This window comes from Oryzias latipes, chromosome 17 (genome assembly GCF_053564925.1).
Source record: "Oryzias latipes strain Hd-rR chromosome 17, Olatipes_Hd-rR_3.1".
In the NCBI taxonomy this organism is placed as follows: Eukaryota; Metazoa; Chordata; class Actinopteri; order Beloniformes; family Adrianichthyidae; genus Oryzias; species Oryzias latipes.
In genome coordinates, this window is record NC_136253.1 from 34212769 (window position 1) to 34233849 (window position 21081).

General features: G+C 41.4%; 1 protein-coding gene across 9 annotated transcripts in view; it reads right to left on the reverse strand.

Annotated features, from left to right (window-relative positions):
* pde1cb (phosphodiesterase 1C, calmodulin-dependent b) overlaps positions 1–21081 on the reverse strand; it is a 150918-nt gene that overhangs the window by 14854 nt on the left and 114983 nt on the right. For all 9 annotated transcript variants that reach the window (XM_078934271.1, XM_078934270.1, XM_078934275.1 and 6 more), the window contains 7 exons: positions 20786–20968; positions 19412–19478; positions 19092–19208; positions 18551–18691; positions 13092–13192; positions 12485–12613; positions 11255–11356 (listed from right to left, as the gene is read on the reverse strand). In XM_078934271.1, the coding sequence (XP_078790397.1) occupies positions 11255–11356; positions 12485–12613; positions 13092–13192; positions 18551–18691; positions 19092–19208; positions 19412–19478; positions 20786–20968 (840 nt within the window). The remainder of the gene's footprint in view (positions 1–11254; positions 11357–12484; positions 12614–13091; positions 13193–18550; positions 18692–19091; positions 19209–19411; positions 19479–20785; positions 20969–21081) is intronic.

Genomic DNA, 21081 nt, shown 5'->3' on the forward strand with positions numbered 1-21081 from the left:
CACAAACTACACCCTGACTGTCTTCAATACTAACAGTCAGGCTGCAGCAAAAAGTGCAGACTTTTCACGTGAACAGCACTAACTAGCTCCTTGCAAGTCCGCAAGAGTTTTGGGGTTAAACAAAATTTCGTACAACTTCTCACCTACTTCACCCTTCAGTGTTCGTTACAACCTGTCGCTCTTGGTATGAGAATGAATACTTTCTTTCTACTGGTTCACTGAGCGGTCTACAACCTTATAATTTTGTGCGGGTCTTCCGTATGTCCCGTACAGATTTGACCACTTTTTTCCCTCACAGACAGCCCGTATCCACCCGTAAGGACAGATGTTATACTTTGATTTCTTTTTGCCCAAAGGCAACGGTTCCAAAATATCTGTGAAGAAGGTAAAACTGCCATCATTTGATTATTCATGAATCTGACTTTCATTTTTGACACTTCTTCCTTTCAGCAGAACCATATTTGAGTCACAAAACAAACATTTGCCTGCGTTTCAAATGAGAATTTCAACAGAATTATTACAGAACAAAAGAGAGCTGTTCTAATTATTCACAAAGTTAAATTTAGAGAACTTTTCATTAAGTCCCATTTAGTAAAACTTAAAAATGTAATTGAATTGCAGACGCTATTAGTTATGTTTAAAGCTAGAAACAGAGATTTATTAGAAGACTTACAAAAGCTTTTTTTTTACTACAGGAGATGAAAATCATAGGAGAAGATTTAATTTTAAAGAATAGTTTGCTCAAAAAGTACTAAAGCAAAATTGTTTGTCTATACAGTAGGGGGTCAAAATGTGGAATTGCCAGGAGAATGAGACAAAAGGCTGTCAAAATATTATTCAATTTAAACGGATGTATAAAACTAAACAAGTGAGATCGCACACAATGACTGTTGAATGGAATGTTTGTAATTTAAGTGCTAAAGGAATGGAATGCATTTCTAAAATAAAATATGGGTTTATTTGAACTGAATGTGGGGAAATCTGAGAACAGGTGATGGTGTGAGAAATGTAGAAATAATGCAATGTTTAAATCGGGGCAACAACAACTATAAGAATTTCCTTCTTCACTTATGCTCCTTTTCCAATCAAAAAAAATGTTCAATTGTACAAAGATAATGTAAACATATTTTGCATTCAACAATTTTCATGAAAGGAACAAAAATGAATGAATGAATCAAAAAGATTATCAACTTTTGACTGAATTTTTTGATTAAATGATGTGTTTCTAACAAGAACAAATGAAGAAGTAAATGTGTAAAGCATCAAACTAAAGAATACACAAAGCAGAAAACATTCTAATTAGTTTTTGAAATTGCACTTAACTTATTTAATATTAGTCCTTTGCATTGCTGCCTGATCACACCTTGACTGTAATCAGCACAGCTGTTTCTGCTAATTACTCCCTCAGTGAATTCAAATATTTGGGGTTTGTCCAAACCCCCATTTTCCATGAAAAAGACTAATCTTTTCTGAAAGTAACTTGCTTCATTTGGAAATGATATTCAAAATCACCAAATAAAAAGGAAATAATGTCCTTTCACTTCTTTTTTGACTCTCTACTTCCTTTGACCTGTAACGTTTGCCAGGGAGTCGAGGAGATGACATCACAGATGGCATTTGGAATATTTGGAATATTTGCTACTACCACCAAGATCACCAGATCCTCCTCTCACATTTTGTTCCACACATGGTGTCATGTTTTCGTTCAACCTTTTAAGTTCTTTATCTAACAATTTCGTAGTAACAACTTAAGTGACTTGTTTTTTCACAACCTCCTTCACTGACATAACTGTGCTACTGCTTCTTGTTAAATTGACTGATATGTTAGAAAGAAAAGACACTTATGACGGATTACGCACACACAACGGTACACACCAGTATGCACAACACAAGGTTGGACAAAGGTGAGGATGACAGGCTCGCATTTCTCCTCCGTCCATTTGACTGCAGGAGCCTGCAGCCTGCAGCCTGCAGCGCACTGGTTTGAATTGCTTATTAGGGCCCATTCAGCATAGCTGCTCCTGCGGTGTGCACGTGCACGAGCACGTGCATGTTGCTTTAGCCGACCCTTCATTCATGATGCATATTCTCAAATCTGGAAAGTGCAGCGCCAATATCACCCCAGTGAAATCACTACGGAAGCTGTCTGCTCCAAAAGTCTTTTACATTTTGATGGGTTTTTTTTTTTTATAGCTTGTAACAAATGAAAGAGTCAAATGAAGGTCAAAAAGGTTGCAGCAGCACTAACAGGGATGAGCTGCTTCATCTCGATATTCTGGTCAAAACGCATGAAAGAAAAATTCAGTAACTCTGAATCTACATAGTCATCGGCAGCGCACTTTTGAATGAAAAGTCTATGAAAACACCCACAAACCTGCGTTTCAGGCGTCCGCGTTAAAAACCCTCACATTCATTATTTGACACCAAGTCTTTCATTTATCGCAATAAGTTGGTAAAGAAAATGTCTGAAGCATTTTGGACATTTTCATACCAAATCTAGTCCACCTGTAGGTGGCAGACAAGAGCTGGAAGACAAAGCAAAAGCCCCTCCCTGCCAGCTACCTGCTTGTCTAGCACTTGTCCGGTGTGAACGCCATGCACTCATGAAACAGCGCTAGCCACGTTTTTGAGCGTGCAACACATGCCGATGTAAAATAATCCAGAATACGAGAAAAAAAAAAACAAGAAGCCTTAATTCCCACTCTACAGTTTTTGGCCAAAATCAAATAAATTTATGTTGTTTTCTTCAGAGCGGAAGGAGTTCATCAGAGATTCACCTCTGATTTTTGGGTCAGACCTTTGCCGCAAAGCAACCCCGCCCCCCATTGTTCTCCCCATTTCTTAGAGCTCTCCCGCTGGCTTACAGCTCCTCACAACACCAGGCTAACAACATTAGTGGTGCAACAAAACTGGCGAGCAAAGTTGGAGCTACCCAGCCGTACAGTTTAGATCCAGATTCCAGCTCAGACAAGTGGATTGCATCAGAATGGAGCGGAGCAAGGAGATACATTCCTTTTCAAATGACGTGTTTTCATCTGCTCCTGATTCACAACAGTTTGAAAAAAGTAATACTCAGAAATGCAGTTCCCAGGTTCATTTTCTTTATATATGTGACCTCTGTCATCACAACATGTTATAAACAGCCAAAAACAGCATTTTTGTTGGAGCGGCTCTTTAACAGCTGCAAAGTAATGTAGTTTTACTGTTTCGTTTTACTTTAGGGAAACGATGAAAGTCAGTGAGGAGAGAACCGCCTTCAAGAGGGAAACAAACACATTTATCACAGAAATACCTCTCAGTAGTTTTGTCAATCAGCTTGTGAAAAAGAAATAAGTGTGAGTTAATCTGACACGAGTGCAAAGCCTGAACTAAAATAGGATTAAATAAATTGCATTTGTTGAGAGGCTCAAAGCCTTTTTTAGTCCAGTTTGTTTTTTCTTATCTTCATTGTATTTCTTTTGTGTGTTTTTGTGTTCAGTCTTTCACGTTCAGTTGCAGACCTCTCAGTGAAAATCCTAACAGGCTTCTGCTTGTAAATCCTCACAAAGGTTAATTAACCCAGTCTCCAAGTTTTGTAATGTTCATGTTGGAGTTCCTGTCATCTTTCCTTCAGTTTCGCTGCATCTTCATCCTAAATGACGATTTATCGTATTTCGGGCAGATACTCGAAGCAGTGTTTTCAGGTAAATACCCCAGGGCGGTTCAGTTAATTAACTCACCTGCTCAGCGTCCTATTTAAGCCAGGTGCGCAGTTGTTCATTCTTTCTTACCTTCAGCGCTCATTCTTCGCCGGTCTCCGAGGCCGCGGGTCTCCGTCTCTTTCGGCGTCTTGCTGTGTTCCCCCGTCCTTCGGATGGATGATCCCCATCTTTCTGATGTGGGGTTTTCGTTTCGCCGCGTCTGCTCTCCTTAATTTCTCCTCCGATCCGTGGGCGGCTGACGGCGCACAGCGCGTTCGTTTCGCCGCAGTCGCGTGCATCTGCAAGGGGTGTGCTTTCCGCGATGTTCTGGATGTCCGTGCCCCCCGATCAGGAGTAGTCCGGGTCTTCTCGTCTGCCGTGGTCACCCCAATTATCCACGGTGAGCGTCATGCGGTACTTTTCCCGTGTAGTTTTCTATGGCTGCGTCTCACTTCCTGTTTACTTCGGTGACGTCACGCCCCTGAGGACCCTGGGAATTGTGGTTTTGACTCCGGGTCCTTCATGATGCGCTTCTGATTCCTTTTCTGCTGCGTAGTTCTGTGTCGTCCGGTTGTTTTTTTTTTCAGGGGTTGTGGGGTCCTTTCTGTGGTTGTGAAGGCTGGCAGTCCTCGTTTGGACAGGTTTCTCATGCTGGCTGAATTTATCGTGGCTTTTAGCATTTTGTTTTCTGTTGCTGTTTTGTTCTTTGGGAGCTGTGTGTAAATCTTATCTTTAATTTGATGCTGGCTTTATTATTATGGCGTTTCTTCTGTTTGTTTTCTTCGTTGTTGTAGCTGCTGGTTAGTTAGAATGTGAATCAGTGTCTCTTGGACCCGTCTCTGCTCTGTGGACATTTTTCCCTATGATTGGTCTCTCTTATGCAGCGTCTATGGCTCATTTTATTCACTCTGCGATCCTCGTTCATTGCCCCCGCACATTCTGCATCTGGTTCTGCTTCGCCTGTTTTTCCCCGCTCTGTGTACCCCAGTGGGTCCTGCCCTGTCCTCAGGGACTTGCGTCGGCCGCATTAGTGAGTGTGTCGGTCTCGTCGCGGCCTTGTTTTCTCGGCTGGACAGTTAATTTGTTATTCTCTCTCTAGTTTGGTTGGAGGTTTGTGGGGGCTGTGTGATGGATTCTTCCGGGGCATCGTTTTCAAAGCCGCCACTGAGGGTGGCCCCTAGGAAGTGTTCAGGTTGACGTGACTTGATCTGGACCTGTTAGCGCCTCGCAGTTAATCTTCTGGGCATCAGTGGCCTGGTTCCCCATGCGCCTTCAGGATTAGTATACATTTTCTTCAGCTCCCCATGCTGTCTCCACGATTTTCCTCCGAACGCGATATAAGGCTGAGGATGACTGTCACTGATGGTCTCACTGTTCTGCCTCTATGCCTCTCAGTGGCGTCTCTTGGCCTTCAGTTGGCGCTCGAAGTGTTTGCCGGTTTACCTTTCCGTTGTCGTGGCAGTCCTCATAAAATCGACTTTATCGCCCTGTACTGGATATTTGTAGGCGATGGGTGCCCTTCATTTTGCATGTTATCGATGATCTCTTGGTGGCCAACTTTCCTCTGTATCCCTGGTCTTTTGAATCTCTGTGAAAAAACTTTATTTTCAAAATTGGGTTTCCACGTTATCTATAATGTACGGTCCTCCACCCGTCCGGATTTCTTTTTCTTCTATAGATTTGGGTGGTTCATTGATGCTTGTCTCTCCCCATTATGTCATCTCTAGCTTTTGTGCAGCATGTCGTTTATTCAAATTTTGGTTGGATATGATTCGTCAATGATTGGGCCACCTGACATTGCTGTAGCTTTGGTCCTATGGTCATCCATTCATCTTGTGTTCTTGTTCTGGGTAGTTCGATCCTGGGCCTCGTGTTCCTGTTCTGGATTTTCGTGTTTTGCGTTTGATCTTTCCCTCTCTATGCCTGGAGTGGTTTTGTGATACCTGTTGTGTCTTCAGGCTCCCTCCACTTGTTCTCCTGAGTCTGCGCCTTCTGGTTTGGGGGAAAAGGATTTAAGAAGAGTGGTTTGTGTTTGTCCGGCCGCCAGAATCTACGGCTCTGATGGTTCTTAAGGGGTCGTCCGGTTATTTCATCCTTGGAGATTATATTAAGGCTGTTTCAATATTAAATGATAGTATTGTGTCATCGGTTGACTTGGTTAATGTTTAAATAACACCTTGAGCAACTTCTACCCTGACCGTAGGAAATATATATCACTTGCGCTCTCAAGCTTAGTTCAAGAGTTAAATCTTGTGTCCACAAGTCAGTCTTCTATCTGCTTTTTTTTAAGCAGATGACACTCTGCTAGATGCATCCCCATTTAGAGGCTTGTTATACTCCGCCTCTAAATGCTTAAGGTTCAGTCTAGCAAAAAATACTATCAAAACCTATGATCCCTCATGGCTCTCAAGTTCTCTTTTGCAGTATCCAGTCGCCCTTGGCTAATTAAAAAATTTGAGAACCACTTATATCAAATACAAGGCATCAAATCCAGCCGAGCTGTAATCCTTTGCCACGTGGGATGTTGACCTTCCTCATCTACAAATCTCCTTGGCTACTCTTCCCATCTACTACTCCTCGATGGCCTCCTGAAGGTGCGTCCCTCTGAAACTGTCAAAGGTTACTTTTCTCATCATTGGAATATATAAAAGACTGGTGTTAAGATTTCGTGCAGGTCATATATTTCACTATCATTTCACTGTTGGAATTTGTAATTATGGTGGTTTCTAGGGTGCGATAAATCCACAATGGGTCTTTACCTTTACTATCTACTAAATTTCACTTTCTCTGATTTGTTTTTTAAAAGCACTGTTATTTAATTTATCTCAATCGTTTTGAAACTGATCAGTTTCTGGGTTATTTATATATTCTTGTCAAGACTAATACTGCTTTGTTTTTATCTATGCATCGCATCCTGAGCCTGCGAACACCTACGCCCCGATCAGCTTCTCCGTTTCCAGGAAATGATGTCACCCATGCATTCCTTGATCTGGTGCTGCAACGATGACTGCTCGACGTACCTATTGCTGCACTGAAAGTGACGGGGCGTTGGACCTCCTCTGCATTCCAATGACACTTCTGACTGAATTAATTAATCAATGTCAACCGCAGAATGAATGTAAATTCTTCGATTATAGATGTTAAAAGAAAATTATAGCCAGGTGGAAGCCTCAAAATTTAGGTTGCTCTAAGTTGTATCATAGTCTGCGAGGAGCTCGAATCTGGTTCTTAAGCTCATTTGTTTGTAGTATGCCAAAGAAGCATAGTAATTATGGGCGTTGAACTCGTTCTTAATATTGGGATGGAACCTCATTATATGGATGTTCCTTGAGCGCTTATAATTGGTATGCCAAATGGAGAAAATTATGGCTATTAAGCTCGTTCGTGGTACTGTCGTTGGGAGCTTCGAAATAATGGATGTTACTTAAGCGCGTGTATATATAGTTGCCAAAATGGAAGAGTTTATGGCCATCAAACTTGTTCTTGGTTTAATAGAAGTTCCAATAATGGCTGTTAAGCATGTCATACGCCATCGGAAGCTTTGGATTGGATGTTAAGCTAGTGTATCATACGGGTTGTTTGGCGGTTTAAATTATAGTTCTGCACAGCGTTTTGCGGAAGTGAGCTTACGTTCTAAGATCACGTATAAGTAATTTTATGTTGGCTCCCCTTTTATTTCTTTCCCTCTCTCTTTCAGATAGTATGTTCCTCTAGTGGTTTCCACGAACGGGAGCGACCCTACGGTCAATGGTGCCGGGTCACACATAGCAGATCCACTAGATAGCATGTCCCCTTCGTGGCGCTGTACTCGAACGGGGCGGCCCAACGGTCAATGGTGCCGGGTCACACATAGCAGATCCACTAGATAGCATGTCCCCTTCGTGGCGCTGTACTCGAACGGGGGCGGCCCAACGGTCAATGGTGCCGGGTCACACATAGCAAATCCACTAGATAGCATGTTCCCTTCGTGGCGCTGTACTCGAACGGGGGCGGCCCAACGGTCAATGGTGCCGGGTCACACATAGTAGATCCACTAGTTAGCATGTTCCCTTCGTGGCGCTGTACTCGAACGAGGGCGGCCCAAACGGTCAATGGTGCCGGGTCACACATAGCAGATCCACTAGATAGCATGTTCCCTTCGTGGCGCTGTACTCGAACGGGGGCGGCCCAAACGGTCAATGGTGCCGGGTCACACATAGCAGATCCACTAGATAGCATGTTCCCTTCGTGGCGCTGTACTCGAACGGGGGCGGCCCAAACGGTCAATGGTGCCGGGTCACACATAGCAGTCATACTGGGAAATGAAATGAAAATGGAATGCTGCCGAAAACACACCCCATTTTATTACACACTGATTATACATTCACATTTTCTCTTCTTCTGGATGATTTTAGTGTTGGGGGTTTTGTTACCCGAAAGTTTTATGGAAATTTTATGGAATTTTATGGAAGTTTTATGGAATTGAACGGAGCCTTATGCCAAACGAAAATATGTGAATGCCAACTTAAAGAATGTGGAAAAATGTCAAATAAATATTTCTTACTGCAAGAGTTGTCTGACTGAAATGACGATTTATCGTATTTCGGGCAGATACTCGCAGCAGTGTTTTTTCAGGTAAATACCCTAGGGAGGTTCAGTTAATTAACTCACCTGCTCAGCGTCCTATTTAAGCCAGGTGCGCAGTTGTTCATTCTTTCTTACCTTCAGCGCTCATTCTTCGCCCCACCCTCCTCCCCGGCTTCCACCTGTGGGCTCCGTAAAGGGGGGTTTTGTTACCCGAAAGTTTTATGGAAATTTTATGGAATTTTATGGAAGTTTTATGGAATTGAACGGAGCCTTATGCCAAACGAAAATATGTGAATGCCAACTTAAAGAATGTGGAAAAATGTCAAATAAATATTTCTTACTGCAAGAGTTGTCTGACTGAAATGACGATTTATCGTATTTCGGGCAGATACTCGAAGCAGTGTTTTCAGGTAAATACCCCAGGGCGGTTCAGTTAATTAACTCACCTGCTCAGCGTCCTATTTAAGCCAGGTGCGCAGTTGTTCATTCTTTCTTACCTTCAGCGCTCATTCTTCGCCCCACCCTCCTCCCCGGCTTCCACCTGTGGGCTCCGTAAAGGGGGGTTTTGTTACCCGAAAGTTTTATGGAAATTTTATGGAATTTTATGGAAGTTTTATGGAATTGAACGGAGCCTTATGCCAAACGAAAATATGTGAATGCCAACTTAAAGAATGTGGAAAAATGTCAAATAAATATTTCTTACTGCAAGAGTTGTCTGACTGAAATAACCACCACACTTCAAAACTGAATCTTCATAAAGTCAAAAGAGCCTTGTTTCAGGAAAAAATGTTTTATTTTCTGTCTAGCAAGAAAAAGACAGATTTTTATCAAAAAGTTTTTAAGTAATTAATTATTTTAATTTTAGAAACATGTCTTTAAGACTGGAACTTTTTTCCTAAAATAGGTATTCTTGGGAAGATCGTTTCATCTAACTACAGTGACAGGATATTTTGCTTGTTTAAAAAAAATCTGCTAATGGCGTAACAATATTTGAACAACATCTAAGGGTCTTTTTTTCAGTGAATCGTGACATTTGTCCTGTTTAGATGTAATGCTGCATTTCTAGTCTATTTTTGCATTAAGTTTGTAATCAATCACCTCTAGAAGATGCTCGGTTTGCTGTCATTGTTTCAGTTTAGTGATTGTGAAGATGTAGCAGATTATGATCAATATTCTGGCTTAATCACAACAAATGGATCCACTTTTCAAGTCAGATAATTTTACTCTGACTTTTGTCACCAAAATGAACATTCAGCAGACCACCTGTAGTCTGAGTGATGTGTACTTAACTGAAAAATCCAAAGTGAACATGTTTCTTTCTCATTTCTAAATGAAATGATCTCTGTCAAATAATTATTTTGGATGTTCTCATATATTTGTATCACTTAGACTTGATGTTGTTACTTAGTATTTAAAGTAGAGCCTGTTGAAGTCCTTGACTGTATCTCAGAACTGGACTGAGTGAGTGTGGCGTCTTCCATTGAAAACTATTTACCTTCTGTCTCCAACCAAATGAGGTCAATTCATTCGCCTTCGGTAACCAGTGATTGGTCAGAGTTGGTCTAAGTCTAAATTTCTATGGCAACCACTCTCACCAATCTGGAGTGTGCTTGTTGGAAGGTCACACCCCTACCACCTAAAAGCGGGCTCAGAAGACTCTGCCAATCAAGTGTTTTGAACGTTGGATGTGAGGCTTCTGATTGGCCAGTGTACAATGTTTACAATTTACACTGCAATGGGGATTTTCAAGAAAATGTTTTTAAAAAATGGTATCAGATCCAGAACAGTTCTTCTGACCGATAGAAAGACTCTCTATAGAAGTCTACGGTATTTTGGCTTCTTGGAGCCCGTCTGTTCTTCCTGTTTTGAACGCCAGGAGGCGGGGTCACTCAATCCATTTCTCACAGCAAACTAGTGCTATTTAGAAGAAGTTACTTAATTTGATGAGAGAACTGGAGTGGTGTCTGACTCAGAATACATTATATTTTTTTTTTTACATCAATGGAAACTCTGAAGCAGTGCTTCAAAGGAAACTGCCGTTGATGGTTGTGGCAGTGATTGTCCAGAAAAAGGTCAAAGACGACCACACAGATGTCAAAGCCCGTTTTTCCTCTTCCAGATCCTTCAGCTATTTACCTGATGAGATCTTCACGCCTTACCCTCTAACCCACGAAACCAACAGGATCCCAAAGACTCAGTTCTGGTTCTGTCTGCATGACTGATCAAAGCGTTTCTGACAGAACATGTGGTCACGTTAAAAATTGAGATTCATATTTTCTCTGAAAAGGCTTTTGTTTTCTGATTCCATCCCCCCTTAAAGTCCAACAGCGGTCCCACCACAACCATTTCCAAGTCTTTCTGATCGCACCTTGTCAAACTGTAGCCTTAAAGACTTTCTGTTTACGTCACGTCAGAAGCGCTACCAAAGAAAAGTTGCTGTCAATTGTGTTGGCTCGCTCTGTCCTGCTCAGAATGCCTCTCCTACCACACAACAGAGAGGGATGTAGAACCACACCAAGCAAGTCAGCAGGCTTAAAAAAACAAACCTAGAGCAGCAGGATTTGCTGGAGGGGAAACATTTCCTGTTTTCTCTTCAGGTGCAGCGGAACGGTCCTGCACCAGGAAACCTGCCAAGACTCTCCAGCCTCGGTTGTTTGTCACCACAGCGTGCAAATAAATGTCGTTCTGCCAAGTGTGACGTGACCGCACCATAACTCTGCTGCTGCCCGAGCTTCTAACAGAGAAAAATAAGCAGAGTTTCCGCCTGAGAGGCTCTGCAGCTTTCCCTCTGCTGCATTCCTGCACTCGCTAATGGACGACCTTTGCTACTGTCTGGCAGAAACACTGCAATATAATTTTTATTTTGTAAATTCATTTGACAGCACCAGAGCAACAACACATATATTTTGTTGTTTATTTCCATGGATTTTCCTAAAGTTATAATTAACAAATAGCCGCTGAGGTTTGACAATTAGAGTAAAAAAGTTGTCAGGAAAAGCAGAACTGACCTTTCAGGTTGTTGTAGGAAGTTTTTCATGGCCTTGACCTGCTGGAAGTGGCAGGACATGTCAGTGGCCAGCACCATCTCCACCACCAGAGCCCGGAGTTCTCTGGATGGAAACAGAAAAGAGGAAAAACCTCAGCGTTTAACCTTTAGATTAAAAAAAAGGCCAAAAAAAGATGGGATGGTGAGAGGAACGGTTGAGGAGCTCTGCTTTGAAAAAAGCTGCCAGATTCTGGCATTAAAACTAGATCTCAAAGTATTAGTATTAGTCTAAATTATAATTATGCCGTTCTTAGCCAAAAAACCTGTGTTGTTTTCTAGGACATAGTTTCTGCAGAGCAGCAGGAGTTCATTAGAAATTCATCTCTGAGTTGTTCGTAGATAGCAACCCCGCACCCAATTTCCCCTCCCTGTTGCTGATAGTTCAGACCAGGGAGCTCATGGCCTGCCGCCCTTCCTATCACCCAACTCTTTACGTACTCTCCCACTAGCTTACAGCTCCTCACACGCTAAAACCTATAGCGATCCAACAAAATGGTGAACAATTTCAGAGCCAACCAGACGTCCAGTTTAGATCCAGATTCCAGCTCAGACCAGGAAAACAAAGACGTTTACGGGTCTGTTTGTCTCACGTGGATGCATCAGAATGGAGCAGGGTGATTGTGGCCCCGCCCAGTGTTTTTTCTACGTATAATCTTTTTATAATGTGTTTTTTCATCTGCCCCCGATTCACAACGATCTCAATAAAGAAATACTCAGAAATGCCGTTTTTATAAATGTCCTCCATCATCAGAAAAATGCCACAGGAACACGTTAAACACCAAAAACACGATTTCCATTGGAGTGTGTATCTAAGAAAGTAAAATGACTCAAAAAAGCTGTTCCTTTTTTGTCTGGCAAGAAAAATAATCTTAACAAAAACATTTTTCAAAATAAAATAAGCTTTCTTTTAGTTTTAAATTTTAGGTAAAACTATTTTTTTACCTCATGGGCAGATGTTTTTGTTTAAATTGTAAGAATTTTTTACTCCTAGTTTTGCCGCTTTGTATTTCCGTACAAGATCTTCAAAAGTGTTGTTGAACCTTTGAAGCTCTCCAACTCTCCAAATGTTTGATCTGGAGAAGTCCTAACTTGACTTTGGTGTTTGAGATCAGAGAAGCGTGTTTGCTTGGCCTGTCGCCTCTCATGCCTCTGACTGTTTTCACGTGACAGCGGTAGAGTCTGCATTAGTGACCTCCAGTCATCCTTGGAGAGGTTGTAGAGGATGTTCATCTCGTCGTCGTCCTGCAGAAGGCGGTAGGCTGCGCTGACGTGATGACTCTCCAGCACTGAGCGATCATTATACAGGATGGCTGTGTCTGACCTGTCAAACAATGACACGGAGATGACGTTTGTTGTTTTAAACTGGAAAAATACAAACACAAATTCAAAAATGAGGCCACCCATGGGGTGTTTCATCTATTAAATTGTCTTAAAATTGTGATGAAACTTCTATATGTCATTCTACTAGAATTTATTTCAGAAATGACTGAAAATGATCTCTAAATACCTTCATAAGGGTGTATAAAGTGCATTTGCTGCCTCTGAAACGTGACTACAAAGTTCGGAGATGAAAGTTTATCTTGCAAAAATAAAGTTTCTGAGAACATTTGGCTCGAAAGAATAATAAAGATAAAAAACTGGAAGAGCTTGGGCTTTTGAATTCATGTGCATCTATCCTTTTATCACCTCACGGCGGGCAATCACAGTTAAAATGCAAAGACCCCCCCTTCCCCCCCTGCAAATAAAACCATTGATCGGCTGAGTCACTGCCATGCATTTTTAATTTTACCATCCATTACCTTGTCTGGATGTGGAAGTTGTTTGTGGTCCCCGTGTGCTCGTAGTCGTGCACTGCTGCCGCAAAGATCATGGCAAAGATCTCCAGTTCTGTCAGCCAGTGCTGGAGACCAAGGAGGAGAGGACGGAGGGGCGGAAACCAGCACAGGGAGAAGAAGAGGAGGTGGAGGGAAAAAATTAGACGGATTACAGAGGTGGAGAGGCGGGAAAAAAAATCAGAACCAGCGACGGGGCAAGAAGATGGAAAAATCATGAACATAAGTGGAAAGAATGGATGACGATGAGATGAGAAAGCAGTGAAGTGGAATTAAGGGATTAATTTTAAGGGAAAACATGGTATAGGGGAAGAGTTTTGCATTAAAAATGCATTACCGTCACAGATGAAAGGAAACAAATGGGGATGTAAAATGAAAAAGTCATTTTGAGATTTCATTTCTTCCTGTTTTTGAACACACAGCCTCATTTCACTGCTGAACAGGCTGTGCAGAGACGCCGTCGATCCCGCCTCCTCATCTCCTTTCTGTTGGTCAAAAACCATCAGGAAGGAGAATCGACCAGCTTTCCTAGAGCACAGATCCACCTTTTTAAAGCAGAGTATTCATGGAATTATATGATAGTTTCTTTTATTCTTCTTATCTATCAGTTATGAATAAGAAAAAGATACACATCTGCTGAATGGGCTGCACATGTGGTGCAGTGGTTAGCACTGTCGCCTAACAGTGAGATGATGATGATTCAAATCCCAGTGGGGTTTATTCTGTGTGGAGTTTGCCTGTTCTCCTCGTACATGTGAGGCTTTTTTCCGGGAACTCTGGTTTCCCACCACCTTCCAGAAACCTGCTTTTTAATTGTTAATTGATAAATTGTCTTTGTATAACAAATAAACTTTAGTTTTAAACATTCCAGATAATTTTCCAGGTTTGTAGTTGTTCTAACTTTTTTTTCTCTTTTTTCTACATCTTTCCAAGCTTTCTCAAAATCAGTACAGTTAAACTTTTTGCCTCATTTAGAGCTAAAATCTAGAAAAAAAAATGGAAATTATAATCCCGTTTCATAATCCATTTGCTCCATTTCTTCTTTTAAGAAATTCAAAATGTTAAATGTCACTGTAATTTTTGGTTCCATTTGCAGAATGTTCCTTTAACGTTCAATAAATGTTAACTAGTGAAAATGTCATTTGTTGTCATTAATTTTGGAAACAAACATTTTGATTTACGTTCTAAGAATTAGTGCTAGTTTTAGATTTTATGACAATTCATCAAGATGCAAGTTGTCCTGGGATTCTCATTTTGCTCACTTTTTGTTCTAAAATGAGTCATTTCCACTTATTGTACTATTTATTTTAATCACTAATCAAAGGTACATACAACAAAAAATATACAAACCATTTGCTTAGAACTTGCAAAAAATACATATAAGATTAATATTTTGTTTTATATGGTATAAAAATCAGTTTGAAGTCATTCTAAAAGCTCATATTTCCCTTTTCAAATGTTTGTGTGTAACTCCTTGTTTCTAGGATTTGATATAAGTAAAATAATTTGCTGCATGTACAGATCATTTCAACACTTTCCTCTTAAGATTACTCTTCTGTCCCTCTTTTGCAGTATGGATGTGTATACTAGTATGTGGTCCTGCAACATCCATCCATCCATCATTCATTCATCCATCCATCCATCCATCCATCCATCCATCCATCCATCCATCCATCCATCCATCCATCCATCATCCATCCATCCATCCATCCATCCATCCATCCATCCATCTACCATCCATCCATCCATCCATCTACCATCCATCCATCCATTATCCACCTACCATCCATCTATCCATCCATCCATCCATCCATCCATCCATCCATCATCCATTCATCTACCATCCATCCATCCATCCATCCATCCATCCATCCATCATCCATCTACCATCCATCCATCCATCCATCATCCATCTACCATCCATCCACCATCCATCCATCCATCCACCATCCATCCATCCATCCATCATCCATCTACCATCCATCTACCATCCACCATCCATCCATCCATCCATCCATCCATCCATCCATCCATCCACCATCCATCCATCCATCCATCCATCCATCCATCCATCCGTCCATCCATCCATCCATTATCCATCTACCATCCATCCATCCATCCATCATCCATCTACCATCCATCCATCCATCCATCAATCCATCCAGAATGATGGACAAACTGATGTCTTGACGTCTGTGTTTTGTTTTAAAAGTTAAAATAGTTGTTATGCACCTGGGTGTGGGAAATTTGCCCTCCACGTTTGTCTGACTTGGTGGACACATTTGTTTAAGCTCCCAATCCAACCCCTTACTGCCAACCAAGAAGGCGTGACTTGACCCTGGATTTGAGCTCCCATCCTTCTAGTATGGGTAGACACTCTATTACTAGTCCCCAGCAATAAGAACCAATGAGTGCAACCATCTGGAACACGCGTCTGTGTTTTGAGCCATTGTCGAGCACAGAGGGGACTCAGCTCAGGACACCAATCGTATTAGTGACTAATCAACAGAGAGCGGTGGGGGAGTCGTTAGGAACTGGAAGGGGGGGAATCAGAGCTCTGTATTTCCTCACAGGCAGGCTTTATGAATGACCTGTTGATTGTTGATTTAATGGAGTCTAGAGGGCCTGAATGATCCATGACATTTGCCTGCTCTCTCAGGAGCCTGCTGTCGGTCACTCCATTATTGTGGTTTCCTGCGCGAGGCGCAGCCCAGGAGACACGCGACGGCAACAGCTGCCACAGCCACCTTATTAAGGTGATTAAATAAAACAGTGGGAGCTGGGGCAGCCTTCTAGCAGGAGAGCTGGAGATTTTGAACTCGGGCTGTTTGGATTTTTGAAGGAATTGATGTTGTGTCATAAATTTCCTAAAGCTACTGTGGTGAGGAAAGACGTATGGATTACCTGATGCGAGGAGAACAAAAGCAGCTTGAAGTATGGAGTAAAAGTTTAGCCTGAAACATTGATTTCCGTGATATTTTAAGACTTAAAGCAAGCCTTTTTTCTTTTAACATAACTAGACTCAAACTAGAAATGAGAGAATTCTCATGGGTAAATAGAAACTTTTATTTCATGAACTATATGTTGCCGTTTTGTTCAAACAATGAGCAAGTTAAGCAGATTAAATTAAAATATTTATCACTTCAAGTTTTACAACATAAAGTTGATCTGCCAAGATAATATTTAGAAGCAAATAAAAAAAAGTTTTGGTTTTCTTTCTCTTATGGAGTGTTTATGTTGTGCATAAACCTATGTACTTATATATATATTTATATACATATATTTGTTAATTTAATGTTTTATTTAACCATCTATGACATTTTTCTGTTCTTCAGCTCTAATCTTCTTTACCTTTTATTTAATTTGACACTAATGGCTTTTATTGTTTTATTTATTTATTTTATATCTGCAAGACACATTTTACTCATTCCCTGTAATCAGCATATTGTCTGCACATAACCTATATTTTCTTTATGTTTTGTTTTTGCTCTTATATGATAACAGCTTTAATCTGACTGTACATGTGGACAGTGACAATAAAGGTATTCTTTGAATTTTACCGAACAAAACTGTATTTAAAAGCTTCGTCTTTGGCTGCATTTCTGCTGCTGTACATCAGCCGATGTTACCGGGTAAAAAGCCCTCTATTAAACAAAGCGACAGTTCTGTATATTTCACTTTTCACACTATTAGTTTGCACTGCGCTGTTTTGTAAATAGCTTTCTATCTTTATTTTATTTCTGACTGTGTAGAATTTTGGCTGTAAATGCAATTTCCCCCTGAATGAAATAAAGTATTCTGATTACATGCTCTAAGTCTGAGTTCAGTGAGCTTTCCTCTGAGAATGTAGACATATGGAAGTGTCTGAAGGCTGTGCAAATATTGGTTTAGGCCTGATGCTCCGTTCACGCCGCCCTCAGCAATGCACATTTAAGACTTTTGGATTCACGCATGGCTATGCAAGTCTGTTTTGGGCTCTATGTACCAAACAACATTAAAGGCGTGTTGAGAGTTAAACTAGTTGAGCCTGGACCAATCATTGACTTGGATTTGGTAATGAAGAATGGGTAAATAAACTCATGGAAGTACCAACGGTTTGAAAAATGTATCATGGAGGAGAAATGAATAATATGTCTGACTGGAATTTTAGTTTTTTTATTTATCGGAATGGAGCCTGGAGGAAGATTTGCAAGATTTGCCCTGCTTCAACATTTTGTACCAAGCCTATTCCAACTGTGAGTACATGCGCTAGTATCGGGCAGCGATAGTCCAATGGGAAGACCATATGCTAAAAGCGTATGTCAACGCTCAGTGCGTTTGTGGCATTAGTCTCACAAATGGCATCTTCCATTTTCATGACATCCCTTGAGGCGGCCAAACAAGCCTCAAGTGAACTCCAAGACACACTGGGCCTCCCATTGACATTCAGCCACTAACCTCTACGACCCTCTACGGAATCGGTCAACCAAAAAACCAACAGAACGCGTACGGGTCGACCTGTGTGTGGTCCATGTGACTGACTGAGCCTTTAGATCAGTGTTTTTCAACCAGTGTGCTACGGCACACTAGTATGCCGTGGGAGATGGTCAAGTGTGCCGTGAGAAATTGCCCTCATTAACTGATCTAAAAACATTTTCCATCTCCAGGAAATCAGCTCTTTGTTCATCCAAACAGGCCCTGATAAAACACTGAGTAGTTAGGAATATAAAAGATCTTAAAATTAATTTTTCTTTGTGTTTATATAATTCTATTAAAGACATTTTGATAAAAATGTCCCGCGATTTACCTGCAGCTATGACTTTTTGCGGAAAAGTCCCGCCACTTTAACTGTCTCCGCCAATCAATCTTGAAGGCTTAATCACATGTCATCAGTCTGACCAATCAGAAGTGCTTAAAGTCTTCACTTCCTTGTTCTTAATTCTGCTGATAAAGTCTCTGAGTTCTAACAAAAATACCAGCTAAAGCTCGTCTTTAGCAGTGTAGCTTTCCACAAAGTCCGGTGTCAGACCGTGGAACAAGTGAAGAAAACAATGAAGCTCAGAGACACGAGTCTTTCTGCACTTTTTCGGCAGTTTTCACACTACATCTCCCATGATGCATTGGCTTAAAGGGACAGTGTCTCAGCGCACAATGAGTTGTCCTTGTGAAACGTCTTGAAACCACAACAAACAAACAGTTTCTAAATTCTCTAATTTAACTTTCATTTCATGTCTTAGAAAAAACAGCCGCAACTTCCTGCTTTTCCGGCCACAATTATCACAAAAATGCACGTGAGATTGCGGGCGGGGGGGGGGCTGTCGATCAATACAGACCATGAATTTCTGCTTCTTTTTTTTTTGGGATGCTGGTGTGCCGCGGGATTTTTGTTAAGGTTAAAGTGTGCCGTGGCTCAAAAAAGGTTGGAAAACACTGCTTTAGATACTCACCACCATGCCCGTCTTGAGCAGCAGGTAGTGGACAGTCTGCGTGACGTCAGCGGCGTGAATCAGGTTGTGGTAGGGGTTTTTGTGTTTGTTGTATCCGACCTCTAAAGCCTCCACAAACGACACCACGGCGGAGATGGGAATCTGATTGGATGAAACCAAAGCACAGTGCCAGTGAAAATGGTCAGAATCTCATGCAGTTTTAAACACAGCGTTTTTAAAGCCATTAAATGATGGAGCATGAATGATGTGGGAGCCTGCAGATGATTACATATTCAGATCAGCTTTATGGGCCTTGTCATTTACTCCCAGATGCTGTCACTACAAGTGGATCGTCCTTGGCTAGTGGGGACCGTAGAAAATGAGATGTGCAACTATCAGAGGAGATGAAGAGTGTCGAAACCAGTTCATAAAATGATCCCTGCTCAAGTGCAACAATATCATCTTAGAAGTGGAGCGCCTGCTTCCATCAAATTGAGCACTTTGCGTTCCTGTGATTGAGCAGCCATGCAGGGTGCAGCACGTTACATCTTCATGACTTTACCTTGAAGCGACTAATAAGATCATATCTTGTGAGCAACTCGTAGAAAATGAATTTGAGTGCGTGATCCCCGCTGGCTTCATTCAGAGCGAAGACATCAAACGACCACTTGTCAACATTCTGCGGGAAAACAGAGACATTCACACAGTGACACTATTCCTACCAACTCATGTTTTTATCTTCATGTAAAAAAGGGTTTAAAACTAATTAGAAATACCAAAAGGAAAAGCCCTAGTGGCTCAATTCTGTCACAAATCTGCTTGTGTGTCTCAAAACCCCCCCACAAATGCTGGTTATTTTGGTTTGTGCTCATGTTATAATACCTTCAGCACAGATATGACAGACGCAGGGTAGCTGAGTCCCACCATGTTGGAGGTGCGTCGGTACATCCTGTTTGGGAAAGATAAAAACATCAAATGAACAGCACTGCCAAACAAGACAGGTTCCTAAACCACAGCCTGGGGGGGTCCCCCACCAACATGAGATCCATACAAGTCAGGGGGCTAATTTCGCAATGATGAACATTGGTTTTTTTTGTTTTTTTTAATTTAATAAAAAGCTTTTTTTTTTTAAATCACAAATGAGGAACAGGAAATAGTTTAGCCAAAACATGGACAAGATGTATATTTTATTTAAGGTACAGAAATAATGTTTTTTGTTTTTTTTTACATTTATTGGACAATTCGCATCATTACAGGAGAAGCTTCCACAAATGGAAGGAGGTTGGAGGTTTAGGTCAGAAACAGCAAAGTTAAAGTTCCGTCAGTGTGTGAAATGTGTCCTGCGGGTTTGACTCCTCCCCTGGGGGAGTGGTGAGCTGCGGACAGTCGTACTCGAGAACCATTTGGTGGTTTCACCCCCCAATTCAACCCATTAACGCTGAGTGTTGAGCATTAAGGGGTCCCATTTATTCTTTGGAGTTGTTGGCATGACTGCCTTAAACTCAAGACCTACCAGTCTCAGTGTGGAGACACTACACTGAGGTCAAGTTTCTAATTTTCCCACTTCCTTTTACCTTCCTGTCCAATAACTGTTACGTTTGACACATTTGAGACACACCGATTTAAAAGAGAAAAAGCCTCCATGCATGTTCCTTTGTAATAAAGTCTTGAAGATGGAACTGTGGGAGCATCCAGGCTTGTCAAGGTCACGGTGAAGAGGCTGTTGTAGCAAACACTGTACAGCTCATTAATGCCACATTCATAATATGGGATTGAAGGGTAGGGGCAACAGCTACAAAACAGTCCACAAGAGGCTCTCAGCTGTCATCTGTCTGCTCAGCTGTTGGACAGGACAAGTTAAAAATAAATAAACAAACAAACAAAAAAATAAATAAAGAAACATTGTAAATGTATGTAAAAAAGGTTTTCTGAAGACATGACTTTTTCTGTATGTCTTTTAGAAAATTTGTCTTTATTCAAAGTTCTATGTACAAAACCTTTAGGTAAGGTTGTGTTGGTAAACTTGCAGACATTTTTATTGATGTTTTGACTTTAGGCAAGAACGTTGTTTTTGCTCACTAGCTATGCATAACCACATTGTGTTGATAGAATTTCTTTAAGGCTTCTTTAATTATTCAGGTTCTTTGGCAGCATGACCTTTTGGTCATCTACCGTTGGATTTGCATTTAAATTATTCAAATCATTCTCTAATGATTTGCAAACTCCTGCCTTTTTTCCTCTTGTGTGGTCTGTTACCTTTCCACGAATATGCCAGCCTGAACGGCGTGCACGATGCTGCGGAAGCGAGGTTTCTCTTCATTTCGCCGCAGCATCAGCCCCATCTGTCTGGTGAAGGTGGAGGCCAGCCAATCACGCACCTCTGAAGGCACCGAGTCTGACTGGATGTCACTGAGTTCATCCTCCGTGTCCACCAATCGCCTGAAGGAAAGAGCATGATGGGTACACGGCAGAAGCAAACAAGTCCAAACTAGAAGCACTAGAGGGGATCTGCAGTACATTACAAAGGAGAAAAAACATTTTGTAATTGATAG